Source organism: Brachypodium distachyon, chromosome 3, assembly GCF_000005505.3.
Source record: "Brachypodium distachyon strain Bd21 chromosome 3, Brachypodium_distachyon_v3.0, whole genome shotgun sequence".
NCBI lineage: Eukaryota > Viridiplantae > Streptophyta > Magnoliopsida > Poales > Poaceae > Brachypodium > Brachypodium distachyon.
Window position 1 is genome coordinate 19,487,957 of NC_016133.3, and position 19,610 is coordinate 19,507,566.

A 19,610-nucleotide genomic window follows, 5' to 3' on the forward strand; every position below is an offset into this window, starting at 1 on the left:
AATTTATTTTCATTTCAATTAGAGGTTTACATAATGTATAATGTTTATAGATTTAGGATGGATTTTTATAAAAGTGGTGGGTCATAGGTTTACACAAGTGAATCCATGTTGTTTGCCAACATAACTAAAATTGGTTTTGTGCAAAATTTTTTTAATAAATTCACAAAGTAATATGCAAAAAGAAAAGGTGAAATCAAGTGTAAGGTATAACTGAAATCAAGGCACTATAAGCAGAGGTGTAAATGAGGCGGATAACCCCAACCATAGACACTACGTGACGGTAGATAACCGGACGCATTCCAAAGTGCGTCAAATTTATATTCATGGCATTTTAAAAGTGTTGAATATAGTTGTGTTGATAAAAGTATTTGACGCACTTTTATTAGCAAAATATGCAGTTGAAGTGCTAAAAGGTGTGGTTAAAATAAAAAATTAACTACATTTGAACAAAGTGATGCTAGTATAGTGCGGGCAAATGTCTACCGTGAGATAGTGAGACATTGAACGTTCAAGACGTGAACTATCCATCTCAAAACATACCAGCCCATGAACTATCCTCCTCAAAATATGTCGGCCATTAAAATTCGAAGAGAAGAAATGAGTCACGACCAATTTGACCCATATGAGAAAATGCAACAAATCCTCAAAAAAGAGAAAAGAATGAACAGTAGTCAATCTCGAAGTGAAATGGAATTCATACCTATAATTTAGAAGCATAGATAATGTACTTTCGAACTCTACCATCAAATTTTGTAAATCATATTTACTCCTTTAATTTGAGAAACTTCAAATAAGATCTAGTTAAACTTCAGCTGTTAGTCGTTAATAAATCATTGCGGAAAATATTTGTGATCTTGTAGTCGACTCACTATGCAGTAGCTTATCTGTGGATAAGAGAACGTGTGCATTGTGTCCGTGTCAATTTTGAAGTTGTGCAACTTCTATTTGGTAGTACAATGTTCATTCATGGATGAGCGTGCGGCGGCGTGAGTGCGTTGGCATGTTTAAGGTAAGGAAACTCTGCTCGATATTTTCTGCATTTATGTTTAGTTTCTGATAATATTTGTGCCCGACTCTATTTCTTTTGGAATAAAAGAAAGATTGATGACGCGGCAGGAATGATAGGAAACCCAGCCGAGAGAAGTCATCTTCATCATCGGTGATCTGACCGCAACCCCCTGTCTCTCCCTGGTTCCCACATCCCAGGTCCCAGCCCAACCTTCAAGAGCCCCCAACCGCTCCAGATCTCGCGCCTCCACCGCTGCAGAGTCCCGCCTCGACGCCGGCACCATGAGTCGCGGCCGCCGCGGCCTCTTCGACGGCCTCCCAATTCCGGCCGACAAATCCGTAAGCCTCCTCCCCTTGTCACCATCCTTCGATCCCTAGCCTGGAGCTCCGAATGGAATTTGAATTTGGGGTCTCTTCTCTCGGCGTGCGCCGCAGTACCTGAAGGAAGGCCTGTCGCGGATCGACGAGGGATGGGCGGCGGCGCGGTTCGACTCGCTGCCGCACGTCGTGCACATCCTCACCTCCAAGGACCGCGAGGGCGAGATCCAGTTCCTCAAGGAGCAGAGCGAGCTCATCGAGGACGTCGTTGACGAGGTCGTCCATGCGTACCACCATGGTTTCAACAAGGCCATCCAGAACTACTCCCAGGTCCGTCCTGCCGACCGCACCACCTCTGCATTTGACCTCCCTCTCCCAGGCGGATTATTCATCCTTGGCCATTTGTGGAGCTCAGCTGTTGTTTGCATTTGATTTTTCATCATTGTGCGGTATGATGCCAGATACTGCGGCTGTTCAGCGAGTCCGCCGAGAGCATCACTGGGCTCAAGGGTGAGATGGCAGAGGCCAAGAAGCTGCTTGGGAGGAAGAATAAGCACCTTGGACAACTGTGGTACCGGTCCCTCACTTTGCGCCACGTCATCTCCCTTCTGGATCAGGTTGAGGACGTCGCTAAGGTCAGTGCGTACGTTTCACCTATTACAGTTGTGTATTGGCCACAACATTATGTTAAACTTAAATAGAAGTGGGAAATTAATTGTTAGAAAATGTCTTGTTTGGTTGCTACAGTTCAAACCGCCTAACAAAATATGAACAAATCGCTTAACTCAGAACTGAAAGCAAGTCTTACCAAACCAGCTTTTATATGTATCACACAAAATGTGGAAACACTTGTTTCAGCCATACAATACGCCCTGATGCTGCATGAGCTGAGGAACGGAATAACATCAATTTATTCTTCTGAAAACACGCACGCAGAAATATATTTGGTATAGCAACTTAGGATATTCACCACTCAAGAAGCCGTTTAACATTCTGTGTCTGGCGGACTGTTGGATGTTTCCATGTAAGTTGGGTGGAGGATAATTCCATTATTTCATAAGATTGTGCCCTGCTGCTCCAAAAATATTGTCTTAAAGTTGCAGCCTGTTTTGGCATGCATATCCAATATGTATGTAGTAGAAGTATGTGCTACAAGAAGATTCTGTCTGTATTCTGTATCCAGATGTCGGCAATAAAGACCTATAGAATAAGAAAACATTTCTGAGACGGGACAAAACCATCAATTTTAGTATGTATTGCATTTTTTTAATATTCTATAAGATCAGTATGCACTAATCAGACGGGCCCTAGTTTGTTGCACACTCTGTAGGTAAATTTTACCAGTGTGTGACCATTTGTCTGACCTATGAAGGAAAAATCTTTATAGACTGTTTGATTTGTGGGTTATGATATTCTGACAAAAATCATTGACTAATCACAAAAGAAAAATGGTTCTATCCTTTTTTTAATGTAAACTGCTTATCTATCTTATACTACTGATCACCTTAACCATCCATCAAAACCTGACCAACGGCGGTAAAGAAAGGTGAAACGTTTTTTTGCAACAGCAATTGTGTTTTAATTGTGTATTGCAATTAGTGCTTCTTAAGCTACTCAACATGACAAAAAGACACAATTAATCCCATGTTTTGTATTTCGTTTGATTTTATCTGTCAAAATTAAAATTCCTCAGACACTGACCTCCTCTATCTCTCTCCACTGCCTCATGCCCTTCCCTCAGCAATGAGGATTTTGGAGGAGATTTTTTGGCAGCATTGTATCATTCTTTCAATTATCTGTCCAGTGGCTAATTCACTCGACCCATTATATTTTGCAAAAACCATGCATTACACGTGTAGGATGCCAGGATACTAGTTTTGTTGAAAATGCTGCAAAGTTTCTTGGGTGCCATTATCACAAGACATCGAAGAAACTAATTTAGATGTGTCTGAAGTCAGAATGTAAAATTGAATTCACCTGATAAACCTTTCACATATATTTGTTGATCTGCCTAAACATCTGGAACACTAGCTAACTACTTGTCTGTTGCTACGGATTAACAATTTGACTATCACTACCATGTCCAGTCACTATTCCTGTTTTTTGTGGCACCGCATAAAAAAAATGGCCAAAAAATTGAGATAGTTCCGCATGTAAAAGATATCAGGGAAAAAATGAACAGACCGCCGCCACCAATTGACATCTTTATAGGAGTAAAGATAAATCCAGGGGAATTTTTTGTTAGTATGTAAAGAAACTTGTGTCTTCATGGATGTCCTGCGCTTGTGTGCAGTTTCTCCGGAAGTGTATAATGGAGATTGAGGTCAACCTGTATTGTTTGACACAAATCATGTGAAAAGTGCAACCCCTTGCAGTTTTATGGTAAACATTTGAAAGAAATGTTTGCTTAGCATGGAAGTTATTTGTTCCACAATTTTCTGTTTGGGTTTCATATCTAGCCTACCCCAACTTGCTTGGGACAAAAGGCTTAGTTGTTGTTGTGGAAGTTATTTGTTCCAGTCAAAATTTCATAGTTGAGAGATTCAAGCAATATTTTTTTTGTTGGGTCCTGGACTATGTACCTTTTTTTTTCTCGCAAAAAAAATGTACTCCCTCCGACCCATATTACTTGTCGCAGATTTTATACGAAGTTGTACTAAATCAATGACAAGTAATTTGGGTAGGAGGGAGTACTTTTTTTTCTGTCCCAAATATCAAGTTAATCTCAACTCACCGAATTCTGCAGGTTCCTGCTCGGATTGAAAACTTGATGGCAGAGAAGCAGCTATATGCTGCTGTGCAGCTGCATGTCCAGTCAATGCTGATCTTAGAGCGAGAAGGTCTTCAAGCGGTTAGTCTTAACATACAAGTATTTTGAAAACAGGCCAGCATTGTTACTTGTAATGTGCCTGCTGAAATCTGGAATATCTACATCATGTACTAGGTTTATCAGAATATGCAGAATATCTACATCATGTACTAGGTTTAACTTTTCTTTTTTCCTTTTCCTTTTTAAAGTGATAATGAGACATATAGAGCGATTTATAAATTTATAATTCTTATTATCTTATATGCCATGTGGGTCTGGTCACCCTCCTGAGCACATGCTGTGTCTCAAAACAGCCCTTTATCCTATCATGCACACATTCTTACTTTCATCTTAGCATTGCTACGTATTAACAAAATTTTAAAGGTAGGTGCTCTTCAAGATGTTCGCTCTGATCTAACAAAGCTGCGAGGTGCACTGTTCTACAAAATTTTGGAAGAGCTGCATTGCCACCTATACAACAATGGAGAATATAGGTAAAATCTTATGTCCTTGATTACTTTTATTTGTTTCTTATACTTACAATTACACGTTACATACATACTTGATTATGATGGTTTGAACACCAGTGACTATGTTGTGCTCTGTGAATCTTATTTTGATTTTTACTTCTTGCTAACTCTTTTGGCAATGATCACCACATTTGTCAACTGATTCTCTATTAAAGTTCTGGCATTGATCGTCAGCTGTTCATTTCTAAGATTTTATGTTGCAGCTTGGTGACTTTAAACATGGTTGATAGTGAGGAGGTACCAACTTCTAGTGCCACTGGCCGCTTAGGAAACAGCATGCAACCCCTGTCCAGGAGAACTAGGTCAATTAAAGGCGAAAATCACTTTGGGGGACCAGCCATTGCTGATGGGATCCCTAAAAGTAATTCTGTTGATGGAGGGTATGTTCAACTCCCTATCCTTCTTCCAAGTTGTAATTGGGTTATTGATATCCTTCCATCTCATAATGTAAAAATCAGATTATTGATGATTTCATAGTTTGCCCGATTTTCTATGCATTATATCATATAGCTATCATATCTAATAAGTTGATGAATACATGCAATCTGATAAGTCATATCATATAGCTGTCATATCTGATAAGTCATGCTCCAGACTATGTGTGTCAAACTCATGAATTATTACCTTGAATCCTTCATTTCACGTTTATTGAATCAATCAGAGCAGCTGCACACATATAAACAGGCACAAAGTTGCTGTAGCTACTATGTTAACCTTGCTGAGTTGTTTCAATGAGAAGTATGCTAATATGTCATTTCTTGTTGTTTGCATCAGAATAAATGGAGTACACTGACAACTGGTGTGTGTTGCCTTACATTGGATTCTCTGATTTTATTTCATATTTTCAGTTCTTCATTTGATGGCCCAGATGACGACAGTAGCTTAGATGGGCGTGGTCAGAAGAATTCCAAAAGCGTTTCTCGTGAAATCCCAATTTTTCTTTCTTTCGCCACACCAGATGAGTTCCTCGTATGGTTTACTCTGTCCTCAGTACATCATGGGTTAACAACTTAACATTTTTGTGGGGTCGAATTGCCTGATTTGTTTTTCTATTTTTAATGCTGCTTTAGGAATCAATGATTAAGGCAGATGCTCCCCTCAATGTGAAATACTTAAGAACATTGGTGCAGTGCTTATCCATGCTCCGGAAGATTGCAGCTGCTGGAGCTGTAATATGGTATTCACACTCTATTTTTGTTATATATTTCTTAGACTGAGTATACTTCGCATTTATTAGATATTGGTTTTCGCGCAAGGAGACTGGATAGGTATTCTTCTTCCCAAGAATAAGTCAATCCTAAATCCTTATATGTTACTGATAGAAAGTTCATCAGCAATACAGTATTTCTCCAAAATTTGAGATCCATTACGTACAAAGTGCAGATCTTTGGGGGAAAATAAGGCTAGCACCCTGCCCCTTCTCTGCTATAAATATTGCTTTGTTGACTCTAATTGGTGGTTCGGAGCAAGAGAAGCTATTTCGGTTATTAGTTGACATTTTGGTGTTTTTAACTGTTTGTATTTTCTTAACAGCCAAAGAGTTCGCCCAACAATTCACGACGTTATCACTTCAAAGATAAAAGCATATGCTGGAGAGGCTTCAAAGTCCAATATAGATAAGGTTGTAAACAGAACGACATCTGATGTGTCAAATTCACATGGACCTGTTGCCCGTTATCAGCCCAAACAGAAAACGAAGAACACGGCATCGGTGATGGCAACACAACTAGTTGCTAGTCCCATCTCTCCAGCTATGGCACCCACAGGAGATGCTCAGCGTGCAGCTAGTCAACTTCTTGGCTCAATATTTGAATGTTTAGTAGACATACTCGGTAAGTGCTCCGACCTCAGTTTCTTGGGTTGCACTTTCAAAGCTAAATCTTGTGATTATGCATGATGAAAAAGTTTTTCACTTGCCAGAGAACCATATTACTGTCGGAGAGCTTCTTGAACAAAAATCATCAAATGAAGTTGACAATTTAAGCACACCTCACATATCAAATGGGGATGTGAGCTGGAATCCAGATTCTGAATTCTCCCAAGCTACTGGTGGTTTTAGTGTTGCATTCTCTCTATCAGTTGTTCAGGTAGCCATAAGTTCTCTGCTGTTGTAATTATGATCGTCTGTTTATATATATAATCCACATTTTTTTTATTTTTCAAATTCAGTGTGCATTCCCTTCATGCTGCGGAATACAAATACTCCCTCCGATACATAATAAGTATCGCTGATTTAGTACAATTATTATGGATTGGAGGGAGTACATGCTTTATCCTCTGAAATGGTTTTAGAAATATAACACATGGGTTTGTTATTCAGCAGTGGATAATATGCCATCAGCATGGTTGTCCCTTGTTCAGTGAAATGGATAGTTCCTCAACTGCAGTATTCTCTTATATTCTAATGCCTTTTATGTCTCCATCTGTCTTCTCTTTTTTGTATAGAGTGAGTGCCAGCAACTTCTGTGTGAAATTTTGCGGGCAACCCCAGAAGCTGCTACCGCTGATGCAGCTGTTCAGACAGCCAGGCTTGCAAATAAGGACCCAGCGAAGGAAAAGAGGCAAGTAACCTATCAGTGAGCTAATGTGATGAATTTTTATTTCTGTTTACATGTTCATAATTAAGCATTATAGTTAAGCTAATAATTTGGCAATCTCTTGAACAGTGGTCAATGATATTATATTATCGTAATGTATTTATTCTCTAATTTCACATACAAGTGTTAATTTCAGTAGAACATTTTTTTTTTGCTGAACAAGCTTCAATTTTGACAGTCTATGTATGGTACAGCTTCTTATTGCAACTAGGTTAACAGACTACAAATGGATGTGTTCTCCCTTGCCACATAAAAGGGAAATAATAAACAGTATTTAGACCTTTTAACAATCTAAAATAAAACTGATACAGAATATAAACCTCCATACTAGCAAAAAGTAGGGCAAGTTCCCATTTGTTGCTGATTTTAAAGTAGTACAATTTTATATTCAAAATGCCTTTGGGTGTATCAACTAAGTGACAACCTCTTTTAGCTGTTGTTTTTGATTTGTTAATACGTTTTGTGAAAATATTTTTTAGGCAAGTTTAACTAAAATGGACTTAAAATTTGTCGTGCAGTTGGTAAGATTTAGCGGCAATGTTTGGGTAAAACCGGTATTTATTTATTATTTTATTTGTGGTTGGGTTTCGTCAATAAACAGATAAACATGTCTTTCTCCCAGATTACTCATATTTTTAGTACTGTAACTGGTTCCCATCATCCAAGTTTTATCATAATATACCTCACCAAACATGGCTTTACAGGCTCTAAAGTAAGTTTTAACAAAACCTGGTTGGACTTGAACCTTTGATCCAAAAGTCGCAGACAATTGTCATTGAGGTGTCTTTTCGAGAAATTTAAATGGGTGTGATCGTTCTTCATGTTAAGAGCACAATGTCTTTTATATAGCACAGTCTTAATTTTGGAAATGTACTCAAGTTTAATGAACATCACATGATTTCCCTCAGATAAACAGCCTGTCTTTCACTTATCTTAATTGAGCAATCCATTCTCTTCTCCGCATATAAGTCATGATCTTTGTTATTTACTATTTAGTTTCAAAATGAAGGTCTTTGCTTTTCATAATTAGTGTTAGAAGTTAGAAGAATATGGAAGTAGAAAATTGTGGTGCTAGGCAATGCTTCTCTGCGCTAAGATTTGGAGTAAAACACTGGAAATTACCCTTGCTAGACTAGCGCAGCACAAGGGGGTGCTTATTGATTCTGTTCGCTCTTGTTCATTGAGATGATTGTTCACTCTTGTTCATTGAGATGATTGTTCACTTCAGTTAACTTGCATCTGATTATTTTTGAACACCACACATGATGCTTGAGTCTAGCATGTGTTAACAGCCAGCTTGTTGCTTGCTGGTTTTAAAACTGATACTAAAGGTAGACAACTAGAGAAGCTCATTTGGTTTTCTATTAATTTATGTTGTCTGTTAAGTTTGAGACATGGAGCCAACTCCGAATGACATACATAGATCATCTGGATGGTTGGCTTGATTGTTTGGATCTGCTTGTTATATTACTGATTAATTGTAAGTAGCATAGGTATACCTTTGACCTATTGGGTTTGCTTCTCTTTTTAAATCTCTAAACTGGTAAACTTTCTTTCTTCAGGGATGGATCAGAAGGTCTTTCATTTGCTTTTCGCGTTACAGATGCAGCAATGTCTGCACAAAATGAAGGTATGATCTAACCAGATCAATGTATGTCATTCGGACTCAAATCTTTTTTCCTTCATGCTACATGCCCTCTGTTTTTAATTATAGATAACACTCTTGCCTTTTGGACATTATTCATGCACGTTTGCATAGTTTTGCATTCTCTTTGCTATTATATATGCTACAAATCTTGTTTACATAGTTTTGCATTCTCTTTGCTATTATATATGCCATATATGTTCAATTCTGACCTTTTATGATCAAATTCGCAGGTCAAGGATGGCGTAGAAACTCAACTGTACCACAAGAAGGGTATGGAACAGCTAGTGTTATACCTGATCAAGGGATTTTCCTAGCCGCATCGGTTTACCGTCCTGTCTTTGAGGTGACCTATCCCATGCTTCTCTCAACTCCTATGATCCTATCACAGTGTAATTACTTAGTTATTCTTGACAATATTCTGTTTTGCAGTTTATGAATAAAATAGGATTGATGCTTCCTCAAAAGTACTCGCAGCTTGGGTAATGTGCTAAATCTTTCAATCCTGATTTTAATTCAAGTGCGGAATTGTGCATCTGTAGTGAATATTCAATGTTTACCTTAATTCCTTCCAGTTATCTGAATATATAGGTTCATTGATGATATATGGGGGTACAGTGTATGTTTATCTTCACCATGTTTCTGCCGTCAGCCTTCTTTTTCCTAAACGATAGAGGTAGTGTAGAGATGGACTCAAGGTTGTTGTTTTTGGAGGTTCCTGAGCTTGGATTTAAAGCTGCCGTCACAAGCTTAAGCGTTGCCTAATGAGCTGTTTTCAAGTTCTTTGTCAGATAAGCTTAATATAGGCTAGCTTGCTCTAGCTTATCAGGCTTGAAAACCCCTTAAAAGGAACCCTTAATATGATCCTGTTGACCAAATTTTTCCTTCAACAGCTACCAGATTCTCCTAGCTCTATACAAAACGACAGACATTTAGATGCATTTTGGAGGGAAAAAGATTCTCCTAGCTCTTATAGAAAACAGTATCATCTAAAAGGAGGTTCTTTACTGGATGCTGCGACCAGTTTTTCCTTCTATAACCTATATATCAATTGAAACTTGCGGAATGGCATCCGAACAGGATATTTGTTGACAAGTGCTTGCATATATAGTTAAAAAATGGACTTGTGTAGTGTATTGCTTCTTTAGCATTGTGCATACCATTACCGAGAACTTCAAAGACATGATTCCAGAAGTGCACTGGATTTGCCAGAACCAGAAATTTTTTCTTGTTTCAAAACAATTTTGGAGAAGAAATTGTTTCTTTTTTCAAAACAATTTTGGAGAAGTTCTTATTTTTAAATGAAATTCAGAGAAGCTACTTTCCTTGCAACCGAATTTCTTTAATCAATACTTTTTCTTCACCTATAATGTGGTTTGATGGAATGCCATCGGACTTATCCCATGATACCATTATTAGTATTTTCATGGTCAGTCCATCTAGCGCATACATTTACCTATGTAAAAAAAATGCTAACATCCTGTCATAATAATTTATTATACCGAGTCAGTAAAATATATTATTATAGCTGTGAGGGGGGAGTTTTGAAAGCTGTGAGGGGGGTGGGGGATGGAACCGCCGGCGCTGGGAGATGGGGGTTCACCCGATTCCCTCTCCTCTCTCTTTCTCCCTCCCTCCACGCGGACTGGTTTTCCCCAATTTCTCTTTGATCTGATTTCACTCAGTCAGTCGATTCCCTCTCTCTCTTCCTCCCTCCCATGCCGCACTGTTTTTCTTCTTCCCATGCGCGAGCGCCTGCCTTTTTGCCTGCTTGTGCCTGCTCTGCTTATTCGGTGCTGTGCCGTCGCATTTTCACCGTCACAGAGACTGCATTGTCCGCGGAGGCCATCTCAAAGCCATAGACGAATTCTATCGCGTGGGTCGACGCCACGGCAGCCAGGGGCACCACGACGTTGTAGCGTCGCCATAACGACGATATGACGACCTCGACGCATTAAGAACCATGCCAAGGATTGAGGCACCAGGTGTGCAAATGTGTATTGTTGCAAAGAGCTGAAACGACGATATATAATACATGACACAAATGGACACACCCAAACCTAGGCACTAGTACAATGACCATAATACCCTTAACGCAATGTGTTCAAAAGAAGACCATATGATGTGCGTCCCTCCCTCTTCTTCCTTTGCCCCTCCCTCCTGACCTCAACAAAAGAACATTGTCTCTCCCTCATCCATGAGTCTTCTTCTCTGGTCATGCTCCTTGAGTCCTTCATATCTTTCTCCTCCATCATTTTGTGGCTGGTAGGCTAATTGAAACCTGTACCTTGAGAGTTAGGATGACTCCAATGTATGAGTGGGCTTTGTTAGAGTTGTGGTCTCCATATAGGTTTCTGCCCATACTTTTGTGTTCTTTTAATCCAAGTTAGACAGGCACATGTCTTCGCAGAGGTGTTGCCTGAGCCACTTTTCACCTCAACTTTGGTGCAAAGTATTGCTCATCTATAGTCAGCATGAAGAATGAATAATTTGTGCAAGGATTGACAGTTCTAAAATAATCCTTAGACAAAAGATAGCTCCAAGTTGGTGTTTGCGTGATTCAGAACTACTTCCTCTGTTCCTAAATTCTTGTCATTGTTTTAGTTCAAATTTGTATTAAAGCCACGACAAGAATTTAGGAATGGAGGGAGTATGAGATATGCTACTCCCTTAGCTTTTCTCAAAATTCTTGGATCGTTGTCTTTGCCCCTCCTGTACTGCTCATGTTCTCAAATAGGTACCATTTCAGAACACATGCAATGAAATCTTTCTAAAATTTAACCGTGTACACAGAAGTTTATAGGTTTGCCACGCGGAAATAATATAGTATATGAGATGCACTTCCAGGCGTATGCTGTTAATACTTTTAAAATATGAGAATTTGAGGAATTGGACGATTAATTTTTTGTTACTCTTCAAATTGTGCAGGAATGAGGGGTTATTGACTTTTGTGAATAACTTTTTGAAGGAGCACTTCTTGCCAGCGATATTTGTAGATTACAGAAAATGTGTTCAGCAGGCTATATCTAGTAAGTCAACTACTGTCAACATTTATATAGCAATTGTTATTGACCCTTTATCTATTGTTATTACATTAAAACACGAAGCATCTTGTTGTACTATACTGGACAAAAGTTGGTGGATAATCAATTTAGTGATGAAAAACTGATGTATTTTGTCTTGTAAGCATGTTAGAGATTCTGATCAGGCATGGAGCAATTACCACAAGCAAAGAATAAGTTTCCTATGATCTTGACCTAAATTTTATAAATGTGTGTAGAATTATTAGAATCATATCAGTTGGGCATACACCGTGAGGTAAATTGCCCATCACCAAAAGGAAATTTTAAACATGATACAGTCGCGAGTCTAGACGAGGTAAGGCTCAAGAGACTAATTAAACTACGAAAAGGATAAAGGCTTCTTTGATTGATTGATGGTTTGATCATGGACGGTGCATTTCCTCTCTTTTCGAGGTGGTTAACCCCTAAAACAGAATCTAATCTTAACTAATTCGTACTTTCCTAACAGTATGGTATGATCCCTGATTAATGAGATACTTTTAGGCAGCTGGATATTGACCCTTATTTGTTGGGCACGGGGCTGGCTGGCCCTTGTTCTTATCGCTGACGCATGGCATATTCATCAAACAGTTAATTAGCCTTTACATGACATTGTGAAACTATTATACATCTTTGAAGAACTGCACTTAAACATACTATGGAATGTTGAAGTCCAAAATTGTGGTTGCATGCAGTAGCCTACTTGCCTATTCTACAACTTCTCATGCGTGCATATTTAGACAACTATATTGTATCGTTGGGCAGGTCCAGCAGCATTTAGACCACGTGTCAATGCAACCTCAGTATATAGTTCACTAGTGGACAATGGGCGCCCTGTACTACAAGGGCTTCTGGCTGTCGATATCATTGCCAAAGAGGTAACCAGTAATTGAAACATTACTTTTCTTACTAGTATTAATTGTATTTACCATATTTATTTCTCAAACCCCTCAGGTTCTTGGCTGGGTTCAATTGATGCCGAACTATGCCAGCGAGCTAGTTGAGTATGTTCGCACATTTCTAGAGCGTACACATGAAAGATGTCGTGCATCATATATGGAGGTATAGTTATGCACCTACCTCTCTGGTTTTTAGAAACATGCAATTCTTATGAATCAATTAAATCTATCTATTTATGGCAGGCTCTACCCCTTTTTTGTGTAACTCTTCTAATGTACTTCTGAAAACAACGCTGCCAAGCTGGTGTATATCCCATATTTGCTGCTCGTAGATTCGGAGTTGTTATATGATGATTTATCTTTCTGCTTAGAAAATATGCTAAAAGCTGTTTAGCTAGAAGAAGGTACAGGACACATATATTTTGTATCTTCGTTTCATCATGGGGACAAACACCGTGGAGAGGAGGACCTGATGGCAACGGCTGAGGGGGCGGGGGAGGGGGCGGGGGGTCATCTAGGAGATAGAGATGAGACCATACTGGGATGGCCAGTTTCAGATGAGAGATGGACAAAGGTGCTGTTTTGTTTCAGCCTAAGTTGGCTTAAGGTTGCCGCACCTATGGTTAGGAATGTTTGACAGACTTAGGTCTGTATTTGGTTCAAGCAACACCTTAGGCAATATTCTTTTCTAAACAATAGGCCCGCATGCCATACACTTAAAAATTTGGCATCTTTTAGGCTTGCAAACTTGTGGCCTCAATTTTGTTAATCCAACCCTACACAAGTTTAGCAAGAAATATGTGGCAAAGTGTGTCATTTCTTGACTTAATGGTGTCATGTAACTCCTCTATAGTAATAGGTTTTGCCCGTAACAACTTATCTCTACAAGAAGGGATTAATCTAACTTAAACTTCGAAATCCAACTTGCGATGTCAAAAGAAACTAAAATATAATAATCTGATTCCTGAGAACTGGCTACATTAGCATGGTCCTACTTAGCAGGCCCAGGTTTGAACCCATGCTTTGTCTTGAAGATGAAAACTGAGGGGGTTTCTTTCACCTCAGCTACATCGATGGTTGCATGTGCAGTTGCCGTCCTTACTCGCTTGACTTGCATGAGCCTATACGGTTGGCTACAGGCACGGAGCCAGGATTTTGACATGAGGTGGGCGGAAAAGACAATGATCACATAAGAGAATTTTTTTTTGTTTTTGATAACAATCTCATAAAAAATAAAATACCACATTATACCATGTCTAAATGTAGCATCAATGTCAAAACATAGCACTAGTAATTTATGTTTGGCAACATGAAGCAATGCTACATTTTTTTTTTCATTAGATTAAATTTAGCCCTACAACTGCCAAGCTCATCGAACAAGTTGATCAAAGGAATTTATTGTTGGTGTCATGGTTTTCAAGTCGCCGAGTCGAGTCGAGTCGCCCTCTCACAGACTTGGGGACTAGGTAGACTAGTCTGTGACTAGGCTGGACTAGTCGACCCAAGTCGACTTGACTAGTAGAAACATTTATAGATCATTTAGTGAATCAGAAATAGGTTTAGCAGCAGCAATTGAAGGGAAAGAGAGACAGAGGAGAGCAGAGCAGCACTGGACTTGGACAGAGAGATAGAAATTGTATGCAAAATTGAACAGAGGATAGAGCACTGGAGCAGATTTCAGAAATCAAAACAGAGTAGAAGAGAGCGGCACTAGATTTCAGAAGGCAGAACGCATTCTCCAAAGAAAAGAATCAGAACAGAGCACACAGCAGCATGTCACAGACAGCACAGCCGCATGAGAAATTGAGAACAGAGTAGAAGGGGACTAGGAGAGGGAGACTGGCGGCGTCGGCGAGTGGTGATGGAGGTGAAATTGCCAAATTGGGGCGGCAGAAGTGGAGGAGTCAGGTGCCAGGTCTCAGGGCGCAGATTTCTGGAGAGGACGGGAGCAATGAGCTCATCCAGGCAGCAGAGGCACCCTGCGGAGGAAGCAGCGTCGTCGAGGCCACATCCCGGGGCGGCGGTGGTGGCAGCGCCATCCGCCAGGTCTTCCCCGCCCTTTCCCGCCGCTTCCCCATCCGTTCCCTCCCTCCTCTTCCTCGGTGAATCCCGCCCAATTCTCTCTCCTGGCGACCTATATACAGCCCAAAACTTTCCTGGCATGTGGGGTTTTCAGTGGGCAAGTCGAGCGGCTCGTGGCTTGCAGTTGCCGACTAGTCAGAGCTAGTCTCCGGCGAGTCCCCTAGTCACGCGACTCGCCCTGCAAGTCGAGCCGCCGGCGCAAGTCTCGCCTGCTGCACAGACTCGGGGACTAGTCGCCGACTAATCGCCGACTCAAAAACCATGGTTGGTGTCAATGCTGTCTTTTTCTTCATTCTTGAGGCATAACAATATTTAAAGAAAGACACATCTGATTAGTAAATTAATCCATTGCCTTATATGCAAGTTAGTATACTACTCTTCTCTGTTCTCTTTACGATTTTAATATACTGACAAAAATGCAGGCTGTTCTTGAGAAACAAAGTTATATTCTCCTTTCAAGGAGTGATGTTGAAAGTTTAATGCGCCTGGACCCTGCAAATGCTTCTTTGCAAAATTCTTTTGGTGAGCTTGATAACAACATTCCAGAAGCAGGAGTTGAAGTAGAGATTGAACTAAGTGATGTCCTATTGGACATGTGCCCAATAAAACAGGTATCTTTTATCAAATTCAAATTTTGCTGGGTTCGTCTGCATTTTCTCTTATTAAGGCTGATCAAAGCTGTCTTTTTTGTATGAATTTGCATGAACATGCATTTTAATCCATATGTAATCATGTGCTTTCATTCGTCTAGTTATTATACATGCATGATTTTCTGTTATGGAGGTACAGATTATAATGGGTTCCAGTTGATGATGTGAGAGAAGATAATCAAATTTTTGTACATGGCAATTCTAGTCCGATCCTGGCTTTGGACATATTACAAGTAACATATCCTCACAAAAAACGAAGAAATAAATATAAGATGGAAAAAGCAGACGTGTTTGTTGCGTCGGGTTCCTGTAACCATCACAGAAAAATAGACATGCTTGTAGTGGCGGGTCTTGTTCCATCACAGCCCCTCAGTATGCTTTAAAATTTGTAAAACATAATGTTATTTACAACCTTTTTTAATCGAAATGCTCGGACATGACATGATGGACATCACTTGACATACACGTCATTGTCATCGCATCATGTGCAGAAAGTGTTGTGTTCTGATATACACATACTCCTATATGTAGTGACTGAAACATAGTACTCCCTCCGTTTTTTTATATAGGGCGTAAAACTTGAGCGCGAATATTAACACAAATCTCCACACAACTAACTGCGGACTGCAGGTGGGAAAACTGTCCCGTGCATGCATTCAGGGCTCCATGCAATAAGCACGGAAGGAAATTAACTGCCCCCTGCATGCAACAACCATGGAAGGAAACTGCCTGATTTTTCTCAAGACTGCGGTTTTGCTGTTCGCATGCAACTCGCGGCTGGCTCGCCTGGACTGCCAAAAACGCTGTGCGCCTTACATTTTGCAAATCTGACGAATTTTTTATAGGCCCTATATAAAAAAACGGAGGGAGTGCAAGATGACCAAACAATTTCTCACATTATTTTAACTTAACATTTCCCCTCTACTTTCTTCCAAAAGTCTACATCGTGAGAAACAAGTCTTGTGGCTGAGGTAGCGCAAACACCCACAAGCACATGCAAAAAATGCACTCTCGTATAAGAGACAAACTTGTACATCATATACATGATGAAAAGAGAGAAACGTCTGATTCGTGCTTATTTGTCTCAAGTGGCATTAGAAGAACTATACTCTTGAAAGTTAGAGAACAATGGCAATATGTGCTGAGAATATTTCCATGCTACATGTTGAGTGTTTTCTTGGAATGCAGGAAAACTTGATCCATGATGACCAGAAATTAATATTGCTGGCATCTCTTAGCGACTCGTTGGAATATTTAGCAGATTCAGTTGAAAGGTAAACCTTTTCTTTCGCTAGTTTACTGTACTATTCCATTGATGCCTATTGGGAAGGTGCAAATAGGGGTAGGTTTTACTCTAGAAACACTGCAAATATGAGAACATCGACAGATTCCAGTATACATCTGCTCCCATTTATACTATAGTTAAACTATAGTTACCAAACATGTATTATCTTCATCCATTTTCTAGTGATTGAGTTAATGATCTATCATTGCCAGAATTTTTTGGATGCATGCTTATAGTTTTGTCTCCATTGAACTTTCAGGCTTGGCGAGTCATTCATAAGTCCATCCACCACCTCAGAGAGCAACAATCACGTCCACCAAGGTCGCCATACTCGCTCAACTAGTGCAATTCCAAAAAGCCTTGCATCTCTTGCTAATGAGTACAGAAGGCTAGCAATTGATTGTGTCCGAGTCTTGAGATTGGAAATGCAATTAGAAACAATATATCACATGCAGGTAATAGCACTCGAGTTTCTGATGGAATCACTATTGTTATCGATGGATTTATGTCATGGCTACAATACTCATATTAGCAAATTTGTACAGGAAATGACAAAAAGAGAATATGTAGAAGATCAAGATGCTGAAGATCCTGATGACTTTATCATCTCACTTACAACTCAGGTAGGCCAGCTCATCTTAGTAACTTAGTATGGATACAACTTTAGTGCTCTTTATGGCCAATCTGTGATTGTTTAGCTGTGCTGTGCTGCACTGTAGAATCTAGTTAGCTGGGTGTCTATGGGGAATACTTACCGACTCCAGTGAAACAATGTATACATCTCCAAAAGGTGCTTTCAACCAACTGTCACATCTTGAAATGAAAATAAATTAGCGCTTGCAAGAAGCTACCATAATGCCAAAAGATGCATGGAATGCTGGAATGCATTTTCTGTACTCCCAGATTTATGGAATACTGGGGGTATAAATTTCGTACTCTGATCTGGGGAGTATTTCTTACGTCATATTACACAAAATAAAGGTATATTTCAAAAGAAGCTATGAACATGGACTATGTATAGGCAAGACCGAGTCTGTGGTACACCGTACACATAGTATATGAAGGGTATGCTTCCTTTCAATCATTAATAACATGGTGTACACAATTTTGGGAAAATGACTTAACTCACTTGCGTTTAGAGCACTCAATACCAGATTTGTAATACTCCCTCCGTCCAATAAAAGATGTCTCAAGTTTGTCAAATTTTGGATGTATCTAGACACGACTTAGTATATAGATGCATTCAAATTTAGTCAAAGTTGAGACATCCTTTGTTGGACGGAGGGAGTACTAAAGTGAAAAGGGAGTATTGATTTGAATGCATAGGCATCTAGGTAAAGTTTCAAGTTCATCTACTCTACTCACACAGCACGTAGTGCACATGAAGCAATGATACATTCTTCAATTTACGGGTGTTAGTGGGACCTTAGAACACGTGCTGAGCTTTACAATGTGAACAGATTGCACGTAGAGATGAAGAAATGGCTCCTTACATTGCCGAATCGAAAAGGAACTATATATTTGGTGGGATTTCTAGTGTTGCTGCTAATGCGTCGATAAAGGTTTGTTTTGAATTGCTGCTCTGCATGTTTTCTTTGTTATATAAGCTAGCTTATGGTGAAATGCACAATCAGGCACTCGCACAGATGAAGTCCATCAACCTGTTAGGAGTCCAACAAATATGCAGAAATTCGATAGCACTGGAACAGGTAGAACTTCATACTCAGTTACTCCTGTATTTTGGTATACCTATTTACACTTTCAGCAGTTGAACTAGTTTTTTGACATATTGAATAGAAAGCCAAATTCATAGTCACATGTGTATCTCTCTATGCAGGCTCTTGCCGCCATACCCTCGATAGATAGCGAAGCAGTCCAACAGAGATTAGACCGTGTGCGGACATTCTATGAGCTATTAAATTTGCCTTTCGAGGTATACTACTGAGATCACGGTATCCATAGTGCTATTTTTATAATATTATTTACCCCATTTCTCCATGTGCAGTCTTTGCTTGGATTCATTGCTGAACAGGAATATCTATTTTCTGCGAAAGAGTAAGGATGTCAAATGTTTTCATAACCTACATTATTGGTTTGTGTTGAACTATGTTTAATGTGAAGTTGCTTTGATCGTGTAGATACTTGAGCGTATTGAAGGTCAATGTGCCTGGTAGAGAGATGCCAATGGATGCTGAAAGACGGATCTCGCAGATTTTGGGTCGTTAGATTGATTTCAGACATGATGATTTTAGCTACATCTGGTTGCAGACTCCTCACCATATAGCTGTAGTTAATTTTGCTCTTTCTGGTTGGTTTCTTTCCTTTTATTCATCTACAGTATAGGCAGTGTATTCTTTTTGTGCCCCATTCGTTGTAAATTTGTAGTATTTTAAACCAAACTCAGTTGCTGATTCTTGTAAATGTGTCATCTCGAATTTGGATGCAACTTTAATAAAAACTCTCTGATTCAAGTTGTGCTTGGTTCGAGCCCATGCTTATTACCCCCACAAATTATTTTTTGCCAAGGTTTCGAGTTCATCAATCAGCCAATATTGGCAAGAAGATACAGTGGCCATTGGGTAAAATTAATAAATTACAGACAACCTGAGTTTCACGTAGTTTCGTCTGTTTTACTTTGAGTTGGAAATCAGGGTACTCTGAGTTCGAGGCGATTCTCATTGATATACTACCTCTGTTCCTAAATACTTGTTACTGTTTAGGAACG

The 19,610-nt window shown here is 39.6% G+C and overlaps 1 protein-coding gene and 1 non-coding gene across 2 annotated transcripts; both read left to right on the forward strand.

Annotated features, from left to right (window-relative positions):
* The first annotated feature begins 1,159 nt into the window (after positions 1–1,159).
* Positions 1,160–19,365, forward strand: LOC100828410 (exocyst complex component SEC8). The gene is made up of 26 exons (XM_003573642.4): positions 1,160–1,347; positions 1,444–1,656; positions 1,788–1,961; positions 4,073–4,177; positions 4,520–4,629; positions 4,869–5,045; positions 5,514–5,634; positions 5,736–5,842; positions 6,199–6,497; positions 6,586–6,752; positions 7,111–7,226; positions 8,825–8,892; positions 9,141–9,253; positions 9,340–9,389; positions 11,836–11,936; positions 12,735–12,847; positions 12,924–13,031; positions 15,373–15,561; positions 16,789–16,874; positions 17,145–17,340; positions 17,431–17,508; positions 18,346–18,447; positions 18,520–18,594; positions 18,723–18,818; positions 18,891–18,940; positions 19,024–19,365. Exons 1-26 carry the CDS (start codon positions 1,291–1,293, stop codon positions 19,109–19,111), a joined length of 3,159 nt encoding a protein of 1,052 aa, XP_003573690.1. The 5' UTR covers positions 1,160–1,290; the 3' UTR covers positions 19,112–19,365.
* Positions 11,446–11,586, forward strand: MIR5175B (microRNA MIR5175b). The gene has a single exon (NR_126921.1). It is a non-coding gene; the product is annotated as a microRNA MIR5175b (primary transcript).
* Positions 19,366–19,610: the final 245 nt, after the last annotated feature.

Coding starts and splice junctions, on each gene's coding strand:
- LOC100828410 (XM_003573642.4), top strand. CDS start 1,291: ATGAGTCGCGGCCGCCGCGGCCTCTTCGACGGCCTCCCAATTCCGGCC. Junction 13,032..15,372: donor GTCGTGCATCATATATGGAG/GTATAGTTATGC, acceptor ACAAAAATGCAG/GCTGTTCTTGAGAAACAAAG. Junction 15,562..16,788: donor ACATGTGCCCAATAAAACAG/GTATCTTTTATC, acceptor CTTGGAATGCAG/GAAAACTTGATCCATGATGA.